The sequence below is a fragment of the Equus quagga genome, chromosome 20 (genome assembly GCF_021613505.1).
Source record: "Equus quagga isolate Etosha38 chromosome 20, UCLA_HA_Equagga_1.0, whole genome shotgun sequence".
Lineage (NCBI taxonomy): Eukaryota > Metazoa > Chordata > Mammalia > Perissodactyla > Equidae > Equus > Equus quagga.
The window spans coordinates 32001348-32023383 of NC_060286.1; the positions used below are offsets into that span (position 1 = coordinate 32001348).

At 44.1% G+C, this 22036-nt stretch overlaps 1 protein-coding gene across 2 annotated transcripts in view; it reads left to right on the forward strand.

Moving 5' to 3' along the window:
• The window catches only part of TDP1 (tyrosyl-DNA phosphodiesterase 1), a 78790-nt gene extending 66608 nt beyond the window's left edge, over nt 1–12182 (forward strand). Inside the window, exons 14-15 of one of the 2 annotated variants that reach the window (XM_046647006.1) lie at nt 3323–3431; nt 11898–12182. In XM_046647006.1, coding sequence (XP_046502962.1) covers nt 3323–3431; nt 11898–11971 — 183 coding nt within the window. In that variant the 3' untranslated portion in view covers nt 11972–12182. Of the gene's footprint in view, nt 1–3322; nt 3432–11897 lie in introns of those variants that run through there. The other variant, XM_046647007.1, reaches the window with a different exon arrangement.
• Nucleotides 12183–22036: the final 9854 nt, after the last annotated feature.

The window sequence follows — 22036 nt, forward strand, 5'->3', positions numbered from 1 at the left end:
GCATTTGAAAATGACAGAAATAAGCCAGGAGCTAAAGAAGCAGGAAGTCCTTTTTACCTGAAATTCCGTAAAGTGTCTAATAATCATTAAATTGGCATCACCTCCCAACCTCTGTCCTCTTTCTTTTTAAAAACATCAAGAACCAAGGTTTCAAGATTTGGCTCATTCTGTCTTGGCCTGCTGTAATACCGCCTTTAAAATTTTCAAGGAATTCTTCCTTTTATTGTGGTTCGTCTTGAGTGAACATGAGACTCTTTATTTGCTTGGAAGGAACATAGGACCAAGAGTCAGAAAGGCAGGGCTCAATTTCCAGCCTTGCCACGTAATAGCTGTGTGGCCTTGGACAACTGTTTAAGCTCCAAATTTATTTCCTTCTGTGTAAAATAGGAGTAATTACATCCCAGAGAGCACACTGAATATACTTAGAGGCGGTACTAATTTATATCCGTGTGCCAGTCATTGTTCTAAATAACTTATTTAATAGTTGAGGAAACTCAGGCCCAGAAAGATTAATTTGCTTAAAGTGACACAGCAAATAAGTGATATACAAAGGTAAGAGATTATTCAGATTATCCTCAGACCCAGAATGTGTCTGAGGTGAGCTGTGAGGAGGGACACCAGTGCTGACTGTTGAGGTGGCCCAGCCGCCCTCTGCCGAGTGGGAAGAGGTGTGGGGGAGATGGCAGGCTGCAGTGTCCTTTTCCAGGTGTCCTTTGTCTCGCTGCTCCCTTCCTCCTCAGCCCCCAGTATGTCCCTGATGTTTATTAATTTTTCCTTCATTCTCTTTCAGATCCCTTTCTTTCTTTCTTTCTGTTTCCACTGGCCCCACTTTGATCCAGACTGACTCACCTCATTCCTGTCTCCGCTTTTGTTATTCTGATACTCACCCTTGTATCCCCATTGCCGTTCACTGATCCACCTCCGTTCCCTTTGCAGAAGCTCTGTCTTCTGGCTCTAGCAGTTCTCAGTCTGATCCATTCTCCAGTCTGTGCTAATCTGCTTTTATAGTGGAACCTTTCTTGCAGCTCCTCACTGTGTATCGAAGTAAAGACCACGCTCTTTAACTGGGGTCCTATGATGCTTTGGGTTGTAAGTGACATAACCAACTCAAAAGGTGTAACAAAAAAGGCAAACACAGGAACGTGTTGCTTGCTTCAGGCTGAATCCAGGGCCTTGGGCTGTGTTACCCAAGTTCAGTTTGATGGAGGTGAAAGCCCCCAGCAGCTTGAGGCTCACAGCTTACCAAAGGAACTCCCCACAGAGAGAGAGTCTCCTCCCCGACAGCTTCTGGCTTGGACCCTGTGCCCATCTGGAGTCACTTGGGCCAGGAGATGGGCCCAGTCGAACAGGTGTAAGCCACAGATGTCCACGCTGCTTCCTGTTCACAGCCGTCTCCAGTGTGGCTGAGTTTCCTCTCCAGTGCCCCCAGCTCTCCCCCTAAGGGGCCCTCTCTAAGCTTTTCCACCTCTGCTTTGTGTTATGCTGATCTCCTGATGTTCTTCTCTAACGTTGCTCTGTTTATCAAATTGTACCAATTTTTCAAGGCCCAGCTAAAATATTTTCTATAAAGCCTTTCCTCATCCTGCAACTGGTAAAAGGTCATTTCTTCCCTTTCTGTCTAGAGTTTGTGCCAGTCATCTATGTGCTGCCTTTCTCTGTCTTACTAGCCACCGTCTTGAACCCCATGCCTTTCCATGAGGTCTTAACATCCGCAAAGCACTTTCATGTATGGTATTTCAGTTGCTCTGGTGCAGAGGCCTGTAATCAGAGAAGGTACTTTAATCCCATTTTTACAGCTCAGCATTGCTTGCACACCAGCTACGCACCAAGATGTGCTAGGTGCTGAAGTGAGAAACATTAATATGATAACCAGATGCTTTATCATTCCGGTTTTACAAATGAGGAAATTGATGCCTAATAAGTAAGTGGCCAAGTGTTCCTGGAACATGCAAACTCTTTGCCACCCCTGGGTCTTTGCAGATGCTGTTACCTCCACCTGGAAGATTCTTTCCACTCTCACCTGGCAAACCCTACTCATCTTTCAGAGTTTAATTAAAATGTCACTTTTTAAGGGAGACTTCTGCTGACCATCTGCTCCCCCCAAATCTAAAACAGGCCTACTGTTGTCTCTCCTAGTACTCCCGTTTTTCCTCATAGTGCTTATCACCAATTGTAGTTATTTTGCCCTTATAAATGCATTTGTTGAATGTCTCTCCACTAGACCGTACACCCCACAATGACAGGGATGATGACATTTGTGGTAACTCCTGTATACTCGGTACCTGGCATCCATGCCGGACACACAGGTGGGACTCAGGAAATAATGTGTCAAATGAATAAATGCAAACATCAGCCATTCTCACAGCTCAGTAAATGCCAGAGCAAAGGCTAGAACTGAGATTGCTGGAGCTTAGGTCAACACGACGCCAACTCTTACCGTGTCCTACACTGTGCCCTTGAGCAGCCTCCCCTGCGAAGTTATGTGATCACCAGCACTGAGAGCTGTAGTCCTGGCTCTTTGTATGGCTTCCTAAGACGTTAGCACTGTTTGATATGTGGGTGTTTAGGATATGAAGAGTGGAGATGTGTTTCGATAGGTGGACAGAAGGAATGAGAGACAGACGGACAGACCTGCAAATAAGGTGCCCAGATAATCCACAAAGGAGGTGACTGATGTGTGGGAGCCTGGGGAGAGCGAAGCCAACGTGTGAAGCCCGTGAGCTCCTCTCTGCACAGGCCCTGAGGTAGAAGGCAGAGGCGGCCTGGGTACGGGGCCTGAACCTGCACCCTGATTAAGTTGTAACATTGATACTCTATTCCGGAGTCCTTGGATTAAACCTTCCATTTTGGTGGGTCTTGAAGAGTTTTCACTTTATATTCTTATCACATTATATTGAAACACTTTCATTATACTTGAAAGCAACTTTTATTTCTTCTTCACCAGAGTGAGCAGCCTGTTACTATAGCAATATTGAAAGTATTTTGAGGTATTTTTATATAGTGTCTTCTACACACACGCTGCAAACTGTATACCTAGTGGCTAATACAAATGGGCTGTAATACCCAAAATTGTTTTTCTCTTGTACCTTTATAGTCTCTATTAAGCTCTTGCAAACTTTGCTATAATTTAATTCCTGAAATTTAAATCTCTTATTTTTAGGAAAGATTTATTTGGGAGAGTTGTTAATATATTTGACCTATCAAACATTGAAAATAGCTCTGAAAGAACTTGAATTTTGTTGTGAGTGCTATAAAGAGTTGCTTCTTGAGGTCTTTTTTAGAAAATAGGATGCAATCATATTTTCCTTCTGTGTGTTTGCAGGGCCTAGACAGCTTCAAAGTGAAACAGAAATTCTTCTCGGACAACCAGGAGCCAACAGCCTCCTTTCCCGTGCCATATGATCTGCCTCCAGAACTGTACGGAAGTAAAGGTGAGACATAGATGAAGGAAAACCATGGGTGAATGTACCAAAGCAGAAGCAAACAGTGCCCAGGAGAAGCCATTGGTCTCTCAATGGGAGGCTGGCTTGTGGAACATTCTGGAAGCACAGGTTTGCAGAGGCCCCTTTACTGTTATGTCTGGGGCCACTAGCGCCACAATTCTCAAACTGGTTTGCTTCAGAACCCCTGTGCGCTCTTAAAATTATTGAGGACCACAAACAGCTTTTATGTACCTGGGTTTTTCTATCTGTTGATATTTACTACATTAGAAATTAAAACCAAGAAATTTTAAAAATTTATTAATTTGTTTTTTAAACATCAATAAATCCATTATAATATATACATTTTTATGACTGTTTAAAACAAAAAAATTTGTGAGGAGTGGCACTGTTTATATTTTTTGCAAACCGCTTTACTATCAGGGTTAATGGAAGACCAGGGGCGTTCTCATAGCTGCTCTGTTGTGATGTCACATGTCATGCAGCCTCTATACACTTGTGAGAAAGCGAAAGTGACAAATCATGACTTAATATTGTGCTGACAGTAATTGTGACTTCACAGACCCTTCCCCTTAAAAAAGAGGTCCCCAGGCCACACTTTGGCAACTGCTGCCCCAGCCAGCACTAGACTCTGACGTGCTAAGGGCAGTGGCCAGGTGTTTTTTCACAGTAGGAAGTCAGTGGAAGATGAGTTCAGGTTCATGGTGTTGTGGAGGACGGCTGGCTGGCGTAGGTGGCTCCACCCCCGTCCCAGGTCTGACCCAGCCACACAAGCTGCAGCACTGCTTTTCTCAGCTCCCGTCTTTGAGGCAAGTTCGCACTTACCAGACGCTCACAGAAGGAAATGCATAATCGGGACACGCTTACTTATTTTTAATGGCAAATGCTCATATCACCACAGCCAGCGTATTTTACCCTGGAAGGTAGAGGCCTACACAGGTAGCCAAATCATAACCTACAGGTTTCTGAGTGCTGAATCTGAAGAGAGAAAATTCCTTTTTCGATTGGAAAGTTGTAATGATATCACCCCACTAATATTCCAAACACTCTGACCCCTTAACAGAGTCAGCCTTGTGGGGTGGGTCCCTTTCTTCCTTAGACAGTGCTGGATGGGTGCCAGCTCCTACCCACCCTCCCTCACCGTTTACGGCTTTCCAGGTGAACCTTACCTCCCCCTTCTGCCGGACCCATGTCTTTGATTATGTTGACACATCTAACAGTTAATCCTCTCTCGTGCTGTCTGGTGTGCCAGCCTGCCTCTTGCAGGTGACTTTGTATATCTCTAATCAGTTGTGATGATACAAAGTTTCAGAAGACATTCTTGTCCCTCTCCTTTCCAAGCTGTGTACATTTTTTTGAATCCTCTGAATGTGTTGAGTTCTCTAAATTTGTTGTATATTCATGCATATGCATTTTTCACTAGCAGGATTATATAGATTTTATCAGAATTTCAAGGAATCTGTGACCACCTCGCCTTTTCCACACACACACGCACACACGGAAAACACTGCTTTAGAACTAGGCTGTGTCTATGTGCCAACCCCATAACTTACTAAGTGACCTTGGGCAGTTATTTGCTTTCTCTAGGCCTAGTGTCTCCATCTGCAAAATGAGGAGATGAGTGCCTACTGCACAGGGCTGTTGAAAAGAGTAACTGAGATGATGCGTGTGAAGCACTGAACACAGCATCCCGCTCAGCATTAGCAGTCAATAAATGTTGGCCCTTGTTTCTGTTGTTTAAAATGTCCAGTTCGGTTCCTGCATATCCTCGTGGATTGGTGTTCGTTCTCTCCCCTTCCCCTGGGAGAGCTGATGATGAAAAGAGCCTGAGGCTTTACACGACAGTCTAGTCTCTCACCTGCCCAGGTCACAGGACATGACGTGATAACCTGTCCTTCCCGCTTCTGGCTTTGAGCCGCACCTTTGTCTTTTCTCCCTTTCTTGTTCTTCATGTTTTGTTTTGTTCTTTAGCCTGAGTTCTCCTGAATAAACATGTTGGAATGACTGATTGCCTTAGGCTTCACTTCCTGGGGTCTGGCCTTGGGCCTTGTACTTCCACCCCCAGCCCCGGAACCTTGGCTGGAATTCCACCCCCTCTCTTTAATCCTAATCTCCAAAGGACTATGAAAGTAGGAATGGAAGAGAGAGAGGAGCCTTAAAAAATATCTGGAGTTCTCTGCAGTTCCAATAGACACAGGAGCCTAAAAGTTTACAACTGGGTAGCATCTTAGACCATCTAATGATAAACGTTTTACTTGGCCAGCAAGTAGAATATTTTCCATTGTTTAGCTGAGTTTTCCCTTTTGTATGCGTTTCCTTTGAAAGTACATACAGGAGAGACCTAGAGCATTTTATTTTTTTATCAGTACTACCTTACCTTACAGACTGCTTCAGCAGCATGTAGAATAGTGCCAGTGATCCAGATCTCACCATTTCCTGTATAGCCAACATTCAGGGGAGTCACATGAACTATAAAAAGGCATCTCACCAAGATTTGGGGAAGTGAGTGGCTAAGAACATTTCAAAAGCACTTCGTTTGAAAAAGTGATTTTCAAGCCACTGTAGCACATGTAAGATCTTGTTAAATCAGATGACTATGCAAAAATCTTAGCAAAGAAATAACACTGCTGTGAACAAGTTAACAGTTCAGTACGAGAGACCACCAGATGTCCTAAAACCAAGAAACTGATCAAAGAAAGAGCAAAAATGAAGACTCAGCTGCAAGCATCCCTCGCGCCGTGCGGTACTTGCTGCTGATTCGTTCTCTCCACAGGCACATTATTGAGAACCTACTGTTTGCAGACACCATCTCAGTGCTTGGAATCTGTCTGTGAATCAGACAGACACAAATCCTTGCCCTCATGGAGTTGACATTACTCTTCTTCTAAAAAATTATGCTTAACCAAACTCGTTTTACTAATGGGAGCTGTAGTTTTAAAGGAAAACTTTTATAAAGCAAAGTCACCAATGTTTTAAATCGGACGTAAATTATTTCCGTACGTCCCACTTGCTGTGTGACTCTGAGCCTGCAGAGAAAGTGACATAGATGAGTGAGGAGTCTCTCCTGAGCACTCTCCCAAGGGCCTCTGCTCTGCACTCTGTTTTTAGCTTATATTCTTTATTATCTGATAGACTATTGAGAGAGCGAAACGAGGTGAGGTTACCTAAAGCCTCTTATTTGGACTTCATAAGTTATATGTCAAGTTTAAGAAGTAATTGAACCTACAGAGCTTCAGAGGTTTTAGTTATATTCTGTTTATTAAGTGCTCTGTTTATTTTTTTAAATACACATCATATACGTATACTAGTATTTCCTTTCAAATTTTTGACATAATTTCTGGTTTACAAAAAATTTATAAGAAAAGTATGAAGAATTCCCAAATACCCTTCACCCAAGTAACATTTAATCACATTTGCATAATACTTCTCTCTCTTTTTTTGTTTGTTTTGATGAGGGAGATTGGCCCTAAGCTAACATCTGCTGTCAGTCTTCCTCTTTTTGCTTGAGGAAGATTGTTGCTGAACTAACATCAGTGCCTGTCTTCCTCTATTTTGTATGTGGGACGCCGCCACAGCATGGCTTGATGAGTGGTGTCTAGGTCCGTGCCCAGGATCCAAACCTCTGAACCCTGGGCCGCTGAAATGGAGCACACAAACTTAGCCGCTATGCCACCGGGCCAGCCCCTCTCTCGTTAACTTTTTTCTAATCCATTTGAAAGTTGCAAACAGTGATGTCCCTTTATCTCAAAATACTCAATATAGATTTCCTAAAAACAGATGTTCTCTTACGTAACCACAGTACAGTTACCAAAATCAGGAGTTAACATTGATTCAGTACTGTCATCTACAGAACTGATTGAAATTTTGTCACTTGCCCAATAATGTCCTTGATAGCAGAAGGGAGATTCCAGGTCACATGTCGCATTTAGTCATGATGTCTCTGTACTGTCCATTAATTTGGAACAGTTCCACAATGTTTTTGTTTGTGTGTTTTATAATATTGATACTTTGCTGAGCACAGGCCAGTTATAGGCTGTGAGGGACATTTTACATTGGGTTTGTCCACTGTTTTTTCATAACTAGATCCAGATTATGCACTTTTGACAAGAATACCACAGAAGCAATGTTGTGTTGTTCTTGGTGCATCATATGAGGAGTCACATGATATTGATCTGCCTGATTACTGGTGAAGTTAACTTTGATCAGTTGGCTAAGGTGGTATCTACTGGGTTGTACATAATCTTTTGCAGCTGTAATATATTTCAAAATTTTTAAAGTTTGAAGTGTCTAGAACTAGGCTAATAAGCTGTGTAAGGTAATTGCTCAGTAAAAGAGGTCCTTAAAACTTGCTTGGCACGTGAGCTATGCATGATACGGATTTAGCACATCTATAGTCTATATAATCCTCAAAGGGCTTTAAAACCATTGGTTTCCAAATGGTTTAACCTTTCCCACTACTGTTTGATTAATTTAAAATAATTCTTTGCATTTAGATAGTAAACTTCAGTCTAGACCCATCAGAATTATTTCTAAATAGTAGAGTCCAGATTCATAAAGTATTTTTGTAAGGGAAACAGAAAGATGATTCAATTTTCTAATCCAAAGAAAATACAAAAGAGGTAGGTCACTTAAAATCGTTGATATTTTTCATTTTAATTTTTAAGGACCTCTTTTTGAAAGATCTTTAGAAATGAGGGTTTTTTTTTAAATGAGGCAGGCAATGAGGTTTTTTTATCATTTCATTTAATAAAATCGGTGTTTCATGGCACAAACAACACTGAAGCTAAACTTCCAGCTTAGCTTTCAAAATTACCTTGTCATCAGAAAGCTTTAAGGAAATCTAGAATTATCAAAGTAAAAAAAGGTAATTTATCTGATTACCTGGAAGCAAGTATTTTTAGCAATTTGAATTATTCTTCCTCCCACTAGATAGATTGTTCTGTTTATATAATCACAGCTTAATAGCGGGGGTTCTTCACTGGGAAAGATGTTAATGAGTCTCAGAATACAGATACTACAATTACAAATGATTGCATTTCTGCGGTTGGGAACCCAGCGTAAAATATTTTGGAGCTTTCCTCCTATTGCAAGCTGGCAAGTCTTTTACACGTTCCTTCATCTCAGAGTACTCTAAAGTGGCATCAGAAACTTATGCTTGTTGGTTCATCTCTTTGGCATCACACATACATGCATATCCCCCCAGTGCACATGCCTGGTCTGCTTGGCCTGATTTAAGGAAAGAATTAAATTGTCAACACAAATAGTCAGTAATCCTATTGTAAAAGAAAAGGGAGAGAGAGTTTTATTTGAGCCAAAACTGAGGACTATAGCCCGGGAGCCACAGCCTTCACAAAGGAAGAAAGCACTCCATCAAAGAGTTATTTTTGGCACAGTTATATACCATTTCCAAACAGAGACATACACCAAGCATGACAGGGGTGCATTCTTTCAAGGTCCAAGAAGATATTCTGTTAGAGACAAGCACGTACACAGCAGGCCAACATGACCCTGGAGTCAAGAAGAGACACAGCTTCAAAGAATGCTGGCATCATAGGAAGGGACACATCAATTCTTGTCTTCAAAGAGTACATTCTTTACTTAGGATAATGATTAGAGTAGATGTACAATGTGTGTTTGACGAGCTGCAAGCCAGGCCTCTTTGGTTCAAATGAATTTAGGCCAAATCAAGTCTAAACCAGAATGGCTTCCCCATACACCTAAATATATAAAATTTCTTATATTGAAGTGATTGCTCAGGTGACAGACAGTGGCCTCTGGAAGTAGTATATCAAGTTCCCCTGGAAAGAAGACAGTGGGAAGTGTACATATTGGTGTTTGGGCCTGGGGGTAAGTGAGGGTATAGTCGTAAGTCCTTAACCCAAGAGCGGTCTCTTAGAGGATTAGAGGAAAGAGCTTATTGCCTGACTAAATAGAACAGGATTTTGTCCTGTACTCGGGTTTGTCTGATTATTAAAAAGCCTGTTAGGACCTACGTAGCACATAGGAGAATGGCAATCCTCACCCTCTATGATCTGAGCGTGGTGGTAATTATAATAATAATAAAATAGCAGCTAGCATTCATTAAGTACTCATGTGCCAGGAGCTGGTATGAGCACTTGACATGAATTAATTCATTGAATCCTCACTATCCTATAATACAGGTCTAGCCCAAACTCTGATTATGTCAAGGTCACCTTTAGAACTTGATTAAAAAATGCATATTGCCAGGCCCCAGCCCAGAACTACTGAAACAAGCTCCCCAGCGGTGGGTCCTCAGAAAATATCAGCGATTCTGATGTCCACCCGGTTAGGGAGCTGCTGCGCAGACGTGGTGAAGTTCAGAAATCCAGCACCATGGCTTGTCTGTCTTCCCCACTGGGCTGTTAACTCTGAGAGGACCTCAGCTTTGTTGAGCTTGTCCCTGTCTCCATCCGTAGCACCTAGCAAAGTCTGAGCATCTACCCAGCACTCAACAGATATTTCAGATACATGCATGACTGTATCAGGAGGCAAGTTGTCCTCTCATGGGACAATTTAGGAGGATTGGTTTAAAAAGGCCTTCATCTCAGCCACTTAGTAATGCTGATTTCCAATAGGAAAGGGTAAAAAGACACAGCAGACTCAACCACCCTCTTTTCACCTCCCTGTTGGCCTTTTTTGTGGCTTTCCCCCAAAGTGGTGGTAGGCCTTCCAGCCAGCATGGGAAACAATCAGCTTGTAGTGTAGACATTTGCAGTGGTGGTCTTGAAGTTACTGACTGAGGGGTGAATGTTGGCATCACAAATCCTGCATTGGTGAAGAATCTCTCTAATAGCTATTCGTGTAGCAAGAATCGGGGTGTCCTCTGCCTTGGGAATGAAGCAGAGCTGTTGTTACCCACAGAGCAATTTGCAGGAAAAAAATGGGTAAATCAGAGAAGTCCAGCCACAGAAGATGGTGTTTCCGATAGAAGGGAGCAGGTGTTCTGTGAAGGCCAGTGAGTTGCCACGTGGAGTCAAGTCTCCAGCCCTGCTAGTCTCTCCCTTTTTATGAAACAAGCGTGACACAGGCCCAGGTTATGGCTCTCTGACAAGCTCGTCAATCAACAAAAAGTGTGTGGTTTCATGCTTTCACACTATCTCAAGGCCAAAGACGAGAGAACAGAGTTCTGATAACTTGTTGGCCCGTTTGGCCTTCTTTTCCTACGCATCCTGCTGGGCGGGGCTGTTCGCAGGCTCACTCTGTAATTATTCAACACAAATGGTGAGGCTGCAGGGGGAGAGCAACAGAAACCATTGTTTGCCAGGCCTTCCCCCGAGCTGCCATCTGCCTGTATTCAGGAGGAGGAGGAAGCCTCCCCCAGCAGCAGTTGGCCGAGCCGAGCAGCTTCAGTGGGATGGTCCGTCAGCAAACCTGCTGAGTGGCCAGTTCAGTACAAGCACTCAACCCTTCGGAGTTGTTCCATCTCTCAGGCTTATCAGGACAATAAATGGGGATTTATTTTTAATCCTTGCAATGTGTTTACACCATATCATCATGGTTCTTTTGATGGTTTGACTTTAGCAGTAGTAATGTGTGCTAAAAGTGATTTCTTCCGATGTTTTCCATTTCTGAAACATCAGTTGAAGTAAGAAAAGTTCACATTTATTGAGCTTCTACAACATTATGGGAACTTTCGCAGATGTTCTCTCATTTATGCTTCACAGTAATCCTGGCAAGTTGCTAATGTAGTTAATTCCCATTTCCCAGATGAGGAACCTGAGGCCAGAATCCAAATGCCTTCCCTAGGGTGCAGACAAGGGTGAAAGTGGGATTTGAACGTAGTCTTTTTTCCGTTGTACCACACCAAGGAGTGTTGCTTTCTTCGACATTGGGCTGTAATCCTTATAGAGAGAACTTCATGCCTCATCAATTATTAACCTTAAGGAACAGAACAAAAACATTACATGGACGTGTAGGAGCACTTGACATACTCACATCTATCAGGAGGCTTGATGGTATGTGACCATGACCAGCTAAGAGCAGGAAAATGGCCCTTGACTGTAGCAATTGTTACTGTTGGTTTCTCCAGCTTCTTAAAAAATAAAAGCTGCCCTTTGTTAGGTTCTCTCTGTGCCAGACTCTGTGTTTTGCACACTACATGGATCTATCTCCTTTAATCCTCATGACAGGTCCATGATAGAGGTACAGATAAGGAAACTGAGACTCAGAGAGGTGAAGTGACTTGTCAGTGTAAGTGGCAAGCCAGAAGGCACCCTTAGGTTTCTGCTTCAGTGTTCACGCACCCTGTGCCTTGACACGGACCTTTGCTAAAAGCGGTTGTCCGAAGTGGGCTATCGTCTCGGGTTGGTTCAGAAAAGGTTCTTCCCAATTTGTAGACTCCAGCACATGAGTGGTTTTATCCTGTCAGGTGAGTGAATTTTGGGTAATCCTGTTCAAATAAGTATTATATTTATGTAGTGTGTTTTTTCCCCCCAGATCGGCCATGGATTTGGAACATTCCTTATATCAAAGCACCAGATACACACGGGAATATGTGGGTTCCCTCCTGAGAATCTGAAGGCACTGTGAAACTCACGTGTAAGACATTGAGCCACGAACAACGCAGGTTCTTGTTTGTGTTGGATGCTCACTTCCCTTCAGGTTTTATCTGAACCATTGAGGAACTCTTGGCAAAGGTCACTCTTTTGAACGTGGATGTTGATTATACTTTTAATGGTCATTATTAATATTTCTCACTAATAAAAAGAGATATTTTCTTAATTCACTTTTCTATGCCTTGGAATGAGAGCTATTAAACTTCACACTGTTAAAGGAATACAGAGATATAAGATTATCCTCACAGTGCTGTGGAACCTCACGATGGCGTCAGCTCCTCTGAACTGAAGGTTGACTTTGTGCGTTGTGCCCCGTGGGAAAGGTGCTCTTCATTCAACCAAAACTTTTCAGAGGAAGAACGTGCCCTTTGCTTTCTCACCCAGCTCTCTCTCAGCTTCCTGAATGTGTCTCGGGTTGCTGGACATGAGTCTGCAGGTTCCTGGCACCTGTCGCTGAGGCTGGTGCGGCTACCCTTCAGAATCCATGAGTCGTATTGACTGTCATCACCCTGCAGCTTCACAAGGTTTTTCATCTGGCCCAGCACCATGCTGGCTGCCTCACTGCTTACCAAGGGGTCTCCCAGGACAAGACCGCCTGCCATTTCCTCACCCATTCCCCAGGCCACATGGATGTCTCTTCCTTCCCCACACATTTCCAGGAAAGACAGCTCACCGAATCATACAAAAACACACAAGTATTTTACTTGGAAGAAACCCCAAAAGGTGACCTGATTTGGTGCCTTCAGTTCACAAGTGAGGAAGCTGAGGCCCAGAAAGGTTCAGGATGACCCCGGGTCACACAGCTGGCTGGGCTCAGAGCTATGAGTGTCTTTCCACCTCTGTCCTTCATGCTTCTGAGTGGGTTCTCCTGGGTGATGTAGACTGCCTTTGTTTTCTGCTGCATGAGGCTCATTTCCAGTTTGTCATCAGCCTCTTCATCTTATAATTTAGGATAGAGTCGAATGTTAATTTCAAAAGATTTTTTTTTCTCTTAAAGATTGGCACCTGAGCTAACAACTGTGGCCAATCTTTTATTTTTTTTTTTTTTCCTGCTTTATCTCCTCAAATCCCCCCTGGTACATAGTTGTATATTCTAGTTGCAGGTCCTTCCAGTTGTGGCATGTGGGACGCCACCTCAACGTGGCCTGACGAGTGGTGCCATGTCCACGCCCAGGATCCAAACCAGCAAAACCCTGGGCCGTCGCAGCGGAGCGCGCGAACTTAACCACTCAGCCACAGGGCCGGCCCAAAAGATTTTTAAAGATAGTTTTCAAACTGTTCCTCAGAAGCCTGGGATTTTCACTTTAACAACCTTGGGGCGGGGGTTGCTGTGATACGAGGAGGCTGGGAAGATAGGGCTGCAGGCCCTCTTCCCATCAGAGAGTCTGCTTTACCTGTTTTATATAGAGAGATTCTATAAGAGAGATTATCTGGGTGGTTTTTGTTTCGGTTTTTTTTTTTAGTGATGTACTTTAAAAATAAAAAAGCTGAAAAGCCACTGGATTAGTGTAACCAGTTCATTCCACAGGTAAAGAAAACTGTAGCTTAAGCCTTTTTCTGACCCTGCTTTCTACTTCACAGAACATACAAACCCTGCATCACATGAGCCCAGAAGGCAATGGGGAGGGTGCCCTGGGCTGGCACTCGAGGCCACTATAGCAGTGGGGCCGGCCCAGAGCAGGTGCCCAGCAGTGTGAGCTGCATGTCCAAAGGCCTGTGGCAAAGGACCTGTGATTCTCAGCAGCATAGTGGTCCCATCCCAGGTGGGGGTGGGTGAAGGCAGCATGAGCTTCCAGCAGCACCAAGGGAGCCTCTCAGTCAGCAAGGGCACCGTCACGACGAGTGTCAGCAGTCAGCCTGCTCTCGAGCAGGACCCACAAAGCAGGCATTGTGTAGGGCCGCAGAGTCCATTGCTCATCTGATCCATGTAACTGCAAAGTGGGTTGGAGCTTAGAGCTGGAGTCAGGCTGCTAGGGTTGGAATCCCAGTGCTGCCGCTTTACTGGTTTGTGACCCAGACCAGGTTATTTAACTTCTCTGCCTTGGTGCCCTCAACTGTAAAACGAGGGTGTGGTAATAATACCCATTGCAGAGGGTTATTGAGTTCTGGTGAATTAGCACGTGAAAGTACTTGGAGTATGTGCCTGCACGGAGTGAGGACCACATAGTGGTCTCTCTGGCAGCTGTTACAGTGGATGCATTAACATTGTCCTTTCCCTCCTGGGGAAAACTGGACTCAAAAAGGTAAGTGCTTGTTTAAGGTCATACCTCTAGAAAGCACTCCTACCAGTATTTGGACCAGGTCTGGCAGCATCCACAGGCTGTTCTGTGCTGCCCGGTGGCCTGAGCTCCAGGGCAGTGTAGTGGACAGTATCTGCGGAGATGGACCATTTTCCCCCAGTCCATTGTGGACAGATACTTTGATGGAATACACAATCAGTGGTCGGGTGTCACAGCACCGTCAAATTGCTCTGAGCGTTTCCAAATGCTCACTTCCACTTTCTGTGCTCATCCCAGACCGGCCCTGGTCCATGGGCCACACTTGGAGCAGCACTCCTCTGGACCCAGCAGGGCCCTGGAGGGCCATTTAGAAACAGATAAGTTCTGTAGAACGGGCGGGGTAGGTCCATGGTCAAGGGCTGTGCACTTAGTAGGTGTCAGGTCTAGCCCTGACAGCAACCTCCTGCGCTACTTGCTCTGGTCGCCGCAGGGAGAGCAGGGCTGAGCCAGGCCAGCGTAGGTAGGCTCAGGACCATGAACTTTCTAGTCACGGTTGATAGCACACAAGAGAAGTAACGCCCCAAGAATAGTTAACATGGGAACACAGAAAACAAGCAGTTCTACCCCATCTGGTCCTTTTTCAGTGGGATTGGCTAAATTACCCGAAGTGCTACAAAAAACATCATCAAACACACCTGTTAATGTTTTTGAGGAAACTACTTCCATTATTCTCAGCCTGGGGTTTAACACTTGTTTCTCCCTAACTCAAGGAACCCTCCCCTCTCTCCTGTGCATGAAGCTACATTCCCGCCTTCTACCCTTTTTTCTCAAACCTCCTCCTGCCCTTTCAGATCTTATGGAAACACTGTCCACTGACTTTATACTTGCTAAGGACAAACCTCCACATAAAGAATCTGACCTCTTGCTTCTTCATAAACTGTCAAAGTAGGAGACTTAACAGCTGATTAAGGAGTTTCTCTGCATGTGGACAAAAGGAACCACTGCCTTTTTTTCATAAAAAGTTTTATCTCGTTGTTTTGAAATCTTACCTAACATCCTTTCCAGAGATGGACATGGAGCCAAAAGTCCAAATGAGATTTTCACGATGATGAATTTCAATGAAATATTCTGAATGCTTGAGCATTTAAGAGACCTAAAAAATTTCTTGAGGTGGAAAATTGTCAACTCTGACACATGATACCTTAAAAGAAGTCACCTGCCATTTTGGCAGGAGGACTCCACGTCCCCCCTCCACTTCCCAAGCATTCTCGTATGAAGAGACGAATGGTCTGCCACCAGCTTCTTTCTTGGGGTGAGAGAGGGAGGTCAGATTTTTAAATTATTACTTTGTTTCTTTTGTTGTTGTGGAGGAAGATTCGCTCTGAGCTAACATCTGTGCCAAGCTTCCTCTGCTTTGTATGTGGGTCACTGCCACAGCATGGCTGATGGGTGATGTAGGTCCATGCCTGGGATCTGAACCCATGAACCCGGGCCACTGAAGCAGAGCATGCCAAACTTAACCACCATGCCACAGGGCCAGCCCCCCCCCCACCCCCAATTATTTTTTTATCATCACATTTGTGAGAAAAGCTGCCTGGTTTTATCCATAGTGTGATGTAAGTCAACCTTAAAGTTCACTGATTTGGGAAGCTGTATTCTTCCACGTAATACTAGTAACAGCCGATGTTTCCTGAGTTCTTCCTGTTGCATAAGTGCCTTACATTTAATCCTCACATCAGCCTGTTAAATAACATTCTTAAGGTCCCACAAATGAGCAACATAGCCAAGGTTTGTTTTCCTGAGTTCTTGTGTAGAAGTTACATATTTATCCTTAATAGAAGTTAATATTCCATGACTTTTCAAATGAATATGGTTTATTCATCAGGTTCAGGATGCTTAAAATGAGAATCTTGATTTGATTTTGGCACTTTTTTCTGATGTGAAATTAAAAGCTCACTTTGTAGGGAAATTACATCTGATATCGTTTGATCCATTGTGAAACCAATTTTTAGATGACTTAGATGGTTATTTGATTCCCATCTTCCTGGAGAACTGCTAGAGCTGTGACCCCTTCCTTGAGAATTCAAGCAAGAGAATTCCTTCAGAATACTTGCTTTTGACGGACAAATACATCAAAGAAAATGTTTGGATAGGCTTCTTATTTACATTCATAAAACCTGGCAATTGTGTTGATAGATGAATGTTATTATGACAAAATATGATAAAAGTCTGCAGAAACAATGGCAGAAATAAAAGCTTAACTACTGTATAGGATTAAATCTCAAATTCTATTGATGATATGCTAATTACATGTCATGCATGGGTCAGATCCCAGTATGATAAAACCTTTGACAACTTTTCCAAGTTTAGTAGCTTACTTATTTCGAACAATATCCAGGACAAAAAGAGTACTACAAACAAAGATACAATTTCTTATTGCATTTTTATCTGGGTAGGAGTTGTATTCCATCTTTTACAGGGTTCCAAGCAAGTCTGTCTATTTCTACTGCATTTTATCTTATTGCATTTTATAGCTAGTAAATTATATGTCTTAAGTGGCCCTTGCTTCTATGATAGGATTCACAAAAACAAAAGATGAGATGGCTCAGAAGAGGGGTTATGTGCAGCCATTTGCTCCTGGGAGATGCCAGCAACACACACAACCAGGACCCCAACGTTGAGGCAAGTGACCACCTCTGAGCCCAGTCTCTATCCACTGGTTCCTGAGTAATAACATTAACTGCCAAGTATTGAGTACCTGCTGTGTGCCAAATACTCTATGTGTTTTATGTGTATTAACTAATCTTCATAATAACCCGATCAAGGAAGTACTATTATTCCCATTTTAGAGATGGGAAAACGAAAATTGTGTGTCCAAAGTCACACAGCTGGCAAGGGGCAGAGCTGGGATTTGAACCCAGGCCATACTGCTGTGAGGAACCAAACAGCAAGTGTGGCAGATGTTCCCAAGCTCCAGCCAAGGAGCAGGCCTTGTGTGTGTATGTAACTGTAGCTACAAAACAGGGCGCGCTTTCATCCACTGCAACAGCAAATCATGCTTGGCGTGACAGAACCAGCTAGCAGCACATCAGACCAGCCACTAAATGTCACATTAGCATGCAGGACTGAGCCACTGAATTATTAAAGCCAGAAGCTGACAGTGGTGCAGGTTCCTCTCAAGGGAGAGCATCGAGGGCTGAAAACTTTGCCATGTTAAGTACGTTCTCTTGAATTCTCACTGAAACCTGCTGGTTCCATGGACCCGCTAGAATTAAAGCACAGAGCAGAAGAGATCAGGCCGCGTGTCAGGAGAGACGGCAGCAGAAAAGATGCCCGAGACGGGGAGGGCGAGAGGCAGCCCAGGAAATGGGCTGCTGGGCTGTGAGGAAACGAGGACACCTCATACAGTAACGGGGTGGTGAGCAAACCCCGGGCCCACGCGTGGAAAGTCTGGGTACGAGCTATATTCCGTGTCTTACAGGGCTCCCAGCAAGTCTGTCTCAATCAAAGCAGAATCCAATTGCCGCGTCTGAAGTCCGCTTTCTACCCTTTCGGCCCACCTGAGGCTCCGCTGAAACTCAGTCTGACCGACATCAATTGGTCTAACGCACTGGCTCAGTTTCTCCTGTTCCCTTTGTAGCAAGGCTTTCGGCAAGCAATACTGCAGTTTATTAAGAACTGGGCCGGTCTTTAATACAGATGAATCAAGAAAAGCTCAGAAAGGAAAGGCAAAGGAGAAATTGTGTCCATGGGGAATTTATTATGGGTCAGTGATGATGACAGGTAACTTTATACACATCATCACACGTGGGGCAGGGGATACCTCATTTTATAAGGGAGAAAAAGTTCAAGGTCACACAACTCATCTGTATCCCCTTTTGGCTCCAAGGACAAGGATGATGCCACTGTGTATGTTCTGGGTGGCTCTTTGCTCATAGATTCTTTAGAAATTAACATGATAGCTGAATGCTGATTTTTTTTCTTCAGATAATTGACATTACTAAAATGTAAAGCCTCTGTAAATCTTTGTTCAATAATTTTATGAAAGAACACATTAGTCGGGATGCTTTTATAGTTACAGAAGCCAAATTAATTAATTAGGCTTAAGCAATGAGAGAGACTAACAAAAGTCGAGAGAATGCTGGAGCCAGAGGATCGTAGTGTAACCGAGTCTGTCTCCAAGTGTCAGCTCTGCTTTTGGAATATGAACATCATTCTCAAGCACCCTGTCCACCTGGAGGCCAAAATCTGCACACCCCCGCAGCTCCAGTATCCCATACTCCTTCCAGAGAGTCATTCCAGAGGAAAGAATATTTCTTTCCCAATAACTCCAGCAAAAGTTCCCTGACGCAGCCGAATGGCCAGCTTGTCACCCCTGATGCCAGCGCTCCTCATCGTGGGGCTGCTCCTGGGAGCAGGGGGCAGGTCCGAATTCTCCAAAGACAAGTGGAACATGCCTGAAGTCTGCTCCAGAGCAAGAAGTATCTCTAGGTGAAGTGTTAATATTGTCCCAGAGCAGCCTCTTTATGCTTTGTCCTTCAGTAATGTGTGCAGGCATGCAGATTTTATTTAAAAGCAAAAGGAAGCTAAGAAGGAAATTTTAAAACCTAGTTTCTCAAAAAGGCTGCATGAATAAGTGAACTCTTGTAATCTGAGTGTTATAGAACAGTGATTTTTCAAACTGAAGGTCCCAAACCTTTAGTGAGTTATGAAATCAGTTTAGGTGGTCATGACCAGCACTTTGAAATATAGTAGAAAATATCTGTGTGTAGCACAAAGTAAGGTTATTTTTGTTTCAATTTATCTATCTACCAGTGCGTTTGGGGTTACAAGGTAAAATGTATTCCTTCCCAGGTTTGCTGGTTCATCCACTCCGACTGAAGACAGATGGGCACCTGGGTGATGGCTGGAGCCTGGGAGGTGACTCACTCAGGATTCCTCAGAATCCTCCAGTCCCAGCTCTGCTCCCTCCACGGCGTCAGCCCTTAGGCAAGTCACGATGCCTATGCGTCTTCATTTTCTCATCTGTTAGGTGAGCCTAATGCCTATCCTTCCTGCCTCATGGGATTGTTGGAAGGATCCCATGAAACCCTGCTCTTAAACACTGGCAGGAACTCCGTAAGTGTAAGTTGTAATGATTCTTATTCTCGGTAAGTGAAAGTGCTTGGAACTGGCAGTCCCTCTGGGACACTTAAGGAAAGGTAAATCAAGTAGTAGAAACTAAAACCCATGCCTTTTGAAAAAGTAGTGCTTTTCCACAAATATTGCTTCCAAACTACTAAGCGCGGTTAGTTTCTGGAAGACGGGGGTGGATTTAAGAGTCCTGGCTGCAGCAGGGTGGAACCCTTCCCCATTCCACGGGAAGGGGGCTTCGTTCACGAGGAAGTCCCCATCCCTGGCCCTGGCACTCAAACACCCCCCGTGTGGCTCTGCGGAGCTGACCCACGTACTTCCTGCCCTCAAGGTACTTTATCCACCTTGCCTGCTGCCTCTGGGGAAGAAGTCCTTGTGGTGGTCGAGTGGGACCAAGGGTGGGGTTGCGGAGTCCATGTGACTGTGAACCCCAGGGGTGAGTTGATAGCTGGTGAAGAGGCAGAAGGTGGAGGTGAGGGTCTTAATGGATCTGACGAGCCTTTAGGTTTGGGGAGAGAGCGGCTGGGCTTGCCTTGTGGTCACCACGATGAAGCCCCTCATGCAGCGTCGTCCTTACAACTCGGTCTCCTCATCCTGCAGTCATGCTGGGAATTGCTGAGCATTTCATTCAGGTGCCTAAAAGAAACTCACTGAGGAGACCTGGAGGGATGGTCTGAATGGGCTGGGAGGGATCAGGGAAGGTTGCTAGGGCAGCTGTGTTCTGAGGCATTTCTAGAAGGAAGGAAGGAATGATCTATGACGTCCTATGGAGGGACTATCCCAAGGGCAGAGCGTGCACAGTTGGTTGGGGCATGAAGAAGGGGCCAGCTGGCTTGAGGAGAGGGGTCTCCTATATGGCAGAAGGGGTAGGATTTTTTTTTTTTTACACATTATGAGAATGTCTAAGTTTGACATGAGAAGCTCCTAAATTTGCAAAGAAAGGATATATACCCACCCTCCTTCAATATCAGAAATGACATGGTGGGCATTAAAAATAATTACTTGGCAAAGAGCTTTACAGTTTACAAGATGCATTCATGCAGTTAATATTTGAGTGTCTGTTATGTGCCAGGTATTCCCCACTTCACCCCGGGAGAAAGTCCATTTTACAAATGAAGAAACTGAGGCTCAAAAAGTATGTGAACCTGCCTAAGGTTGCATTCTTCTTGAAGATCATGAGAGTAAGCTCCTGCTGCCTGAACTCCTCTGATATCGTAATAGGCTCAAGAAATAGGCATCTATCATTGTGTCTGGTTGGCAGAATCTGCCTTTAGGTAAGGAAATGGATCACGTGGTCTCGATGAGCCACTTAGCACCTTTCTAGAGACAATCTAGAAATACTTCTGAAGAACCCAGCCTGAGCCCTGGTTCCACTTTTCCACTCCTTTCTTCTCTGGCACCCCAGGACACACTTGGCAGTGGGCAGCCTCTCCCCTTGGTCTCTAATTCCTATTCTTGGAGTGGCACCCTGGCTTCCACTCAAAGCAGAACTGGGTGGCCTTAAAAATAAATGCAGGGGTGGGGAGAGGGGATTGGCTGCATGAGGGGGTGACAAATATTTCTATCATGATCATGGCATTGGTTACATTTATAAAACCCCTTGAATTATACACCAAATTGGTAAGTTTTATTGTATGTAAAGTATAGCTCAATAAAGTTGATTTTTAAAAACTCAATGTACAGTTCAGATATGTGTATTCATTGTAATTCTATATCAAAAGAAAAAACTAAACATAAACTCAAACATGAGTTAATGGTGTACATAGCTGAAGGATTTAGGGACAAAGTGTACTAATGGCTGCAGTTTACATTGAAATGCATAAAGGTAATGTGTCTTAATGGATGGATAGGTATATGATAAAGCAAGTATAGGAAAATTTAATTGTACAATCTAGGTTGCCACTGTAAAATTCTTTCAACTTTGGTGTATGTTTGAAAATTTCATTATAAAATGTTGCAGGGGAAACCAAGTACCTTCAGGTTTCTAGCAAGGCCGAATAGCTCCTATTGAACCAATTTGTTCACAAAAAATATAAGCTCCGGGGGGCGGGCCCCGTGGCTGAGTGGTTAAGTTCACGCACTCTGCTTCGGCGGCCCAGGGTTTTACCAGTTCAGATCCTGGGTGTGGACATGGCACCACTCATCAGGCCATGCTGAGGCAGCGTCCCACATGCCACAACTAGAAGGACCCACAACTAAAAATACACACCTATGTAACAGGGGGCTTTGGGGAGAAAAAGGAAAAATAAAACCTTTAAAAATAAATACATATATAAGCTCTGGGAAGAAACTTCTTTAAAAACCAACTACTGAAAGTGACCCCAAAGCAGGCAGAAACTGGAGCAAGTCAACAAATGGAAGAAAAGCACTGCACTGGGTGAGTTTCCTGTTTTTTTTTTAACCACTTTGGGCGTGAGGTCAGGTCTCAGTCTGCACCATGAATGTCAGGGAAACCTCCAGTGGAAAATCTACAGTCTTGCTGGCTTGAAGACCCAGGGTACAGGGTTTGGAGCAACCACAGCCCCTGAGAGTGAAGAGGGAAACAACAGAAAAGAGAGAGCTAGAGAGGGGACTCCCAAATTCTGTATAAAAATGCTGCTCAGATCTCTGGCTGACCAGAGCAGGCAACTGTGCATGCACAGCGATGGCCAGAAGAACTGAACTAAAA